Source organism: Plasmodium cynomolgi (assembly GCF_000321355.1).
Source record: "Plasmodium cynomolgi strain B DNA, scaffold: 0903, whole genome shotgun sequence".
Taxonomy (NCBI): domain Eukaryota; phylum Apicomplexa; class Aconoidasida; order Haemosporida; family Plasmodiidae; genus Plasmodium; species Plasmodium cynomolgi.
Window position 1 is genome coordinate 1 of NW_004193098.1, and position 1,224 is coordinate 1,224.

The 1,224-nt window shown below is 47.9% G+C and overlaps 1 protein-coding gene across 1 annotated transcript; it reads right to left on the reverse strand.

The window, feature by feature from the left end:
- Positions 1-4: 4 nt before the first annotated feature.
- On the reverse strand, positions 5-678 carry PCYB_006130 (hypothetical protein; the record flags this gene model as incomplete). Its single annotated transcript, XM_004228034.1, has 2 exons — positions 5-168; positions 324-678. Coding segments are annotated over 2 exons (519 nt in total), but the record flags the coding sequence as incomplete, so codon positions are not given.
- Between the last annotated feature and the right edge of the window lie 546 nt (positions 679-1,224).

A 1,224-nucleotide genomic window follows, 5' to 3' on the forward strand; every position in this document is an offset into this window, starting at 1 on the left:
TACAGTAGTTTCCTCCCAGGAGCTCTAAACAGTTGTCCGACTCTACTTGGAGATAGCACTTGGATTTACCACTCAGCTTCAGGCAGTAGTTTGCCTTGGCCTTTTCTCCCTTCTTGTTTTCCAGATCGACTAGCTGCTTATTTTTTAGCTTAAACATCCACGGGGAGTCTGCAGTTGGATTAAAGCGGTGATGGGGAGGGGTAGATTAAAGTGACGGTGGGGAGGGGTGGATTAAAGCGACGGTGGGGAGGGGCAAATAAATCATCTAACACAGAAGGCGCACCGACTTATGCACCCTCTATGGACTTCTCATCAGGATTTACCTGCACCCTGTTCCCGATAGTTACGGATGGACGCCGGCCTGTGGCATCCGGACGAATCCTCCAAAGTGGCGTGCTTCCCCTCTGTGCATCGGTAATAAGCCACCAACCCCAGGGGGTTTTTACAAAACTGCGTCCTTCCATGGCTGCTGAGCTTTACCTCCGATTCGTCCCTCTCAATCGTGTGGTCTCCATCCACGCGGTCGCCATCTACGCGGTCGCTACCCATGTGGTCTCCATCCATGTGATCGCCATCTACGTGATCATTCTGGTTGCCCTTCTCCTCATTGCTGGAGGACGATGCCGATTTTTTGAAGTACCCTTGGAAGGAAAATTTTTTTTTTTTTTTCTTCTCCATTTTGTGCGCCGTTGAATCGGTGGCCAGCTCGCCGCTCAGCTCTGCCCTAACTGTGTACCTGAGCGTTCTATCTCTGCGTTCTGTCTGTTCGTTCTTATGTGCTGCCTCTACCGTGCTCCCACCGTTATGAGTGATCTCCTCGTCACGAAAGCTATTGGCTGGTGGCTCCCCTCCTTACAATGCGAATGACTATACAGTGAAGCGATCGTTTCGAGGAAAAGTTGGACACGTGGGGTGAGAAAAATGTTTTACTTGAGGGTGCTCAAAATTGTGAAGACCGTAACATCCTCAGCATGTCAGTGGTATTTCCTCTTTTTTTTCTCTTTTTTTTCTCTTTATTTTTCTCTTTATTTTTTGTCTTTTTTTTCTCCCCTTCTCCCGCTTCAAACCTGCATAAAACGTTGTTTATGTGACTCCCTTTTTCTTCCTTGCTGTGTGGGCAGACACATATGAGCATCGCCAATCAGTAGCGGAGAGGTTTATTTGCTGGGAAAAGGGAGAACATCTCACGGGGGGAGTAGCAGCATTGAATTATTTATATTATTT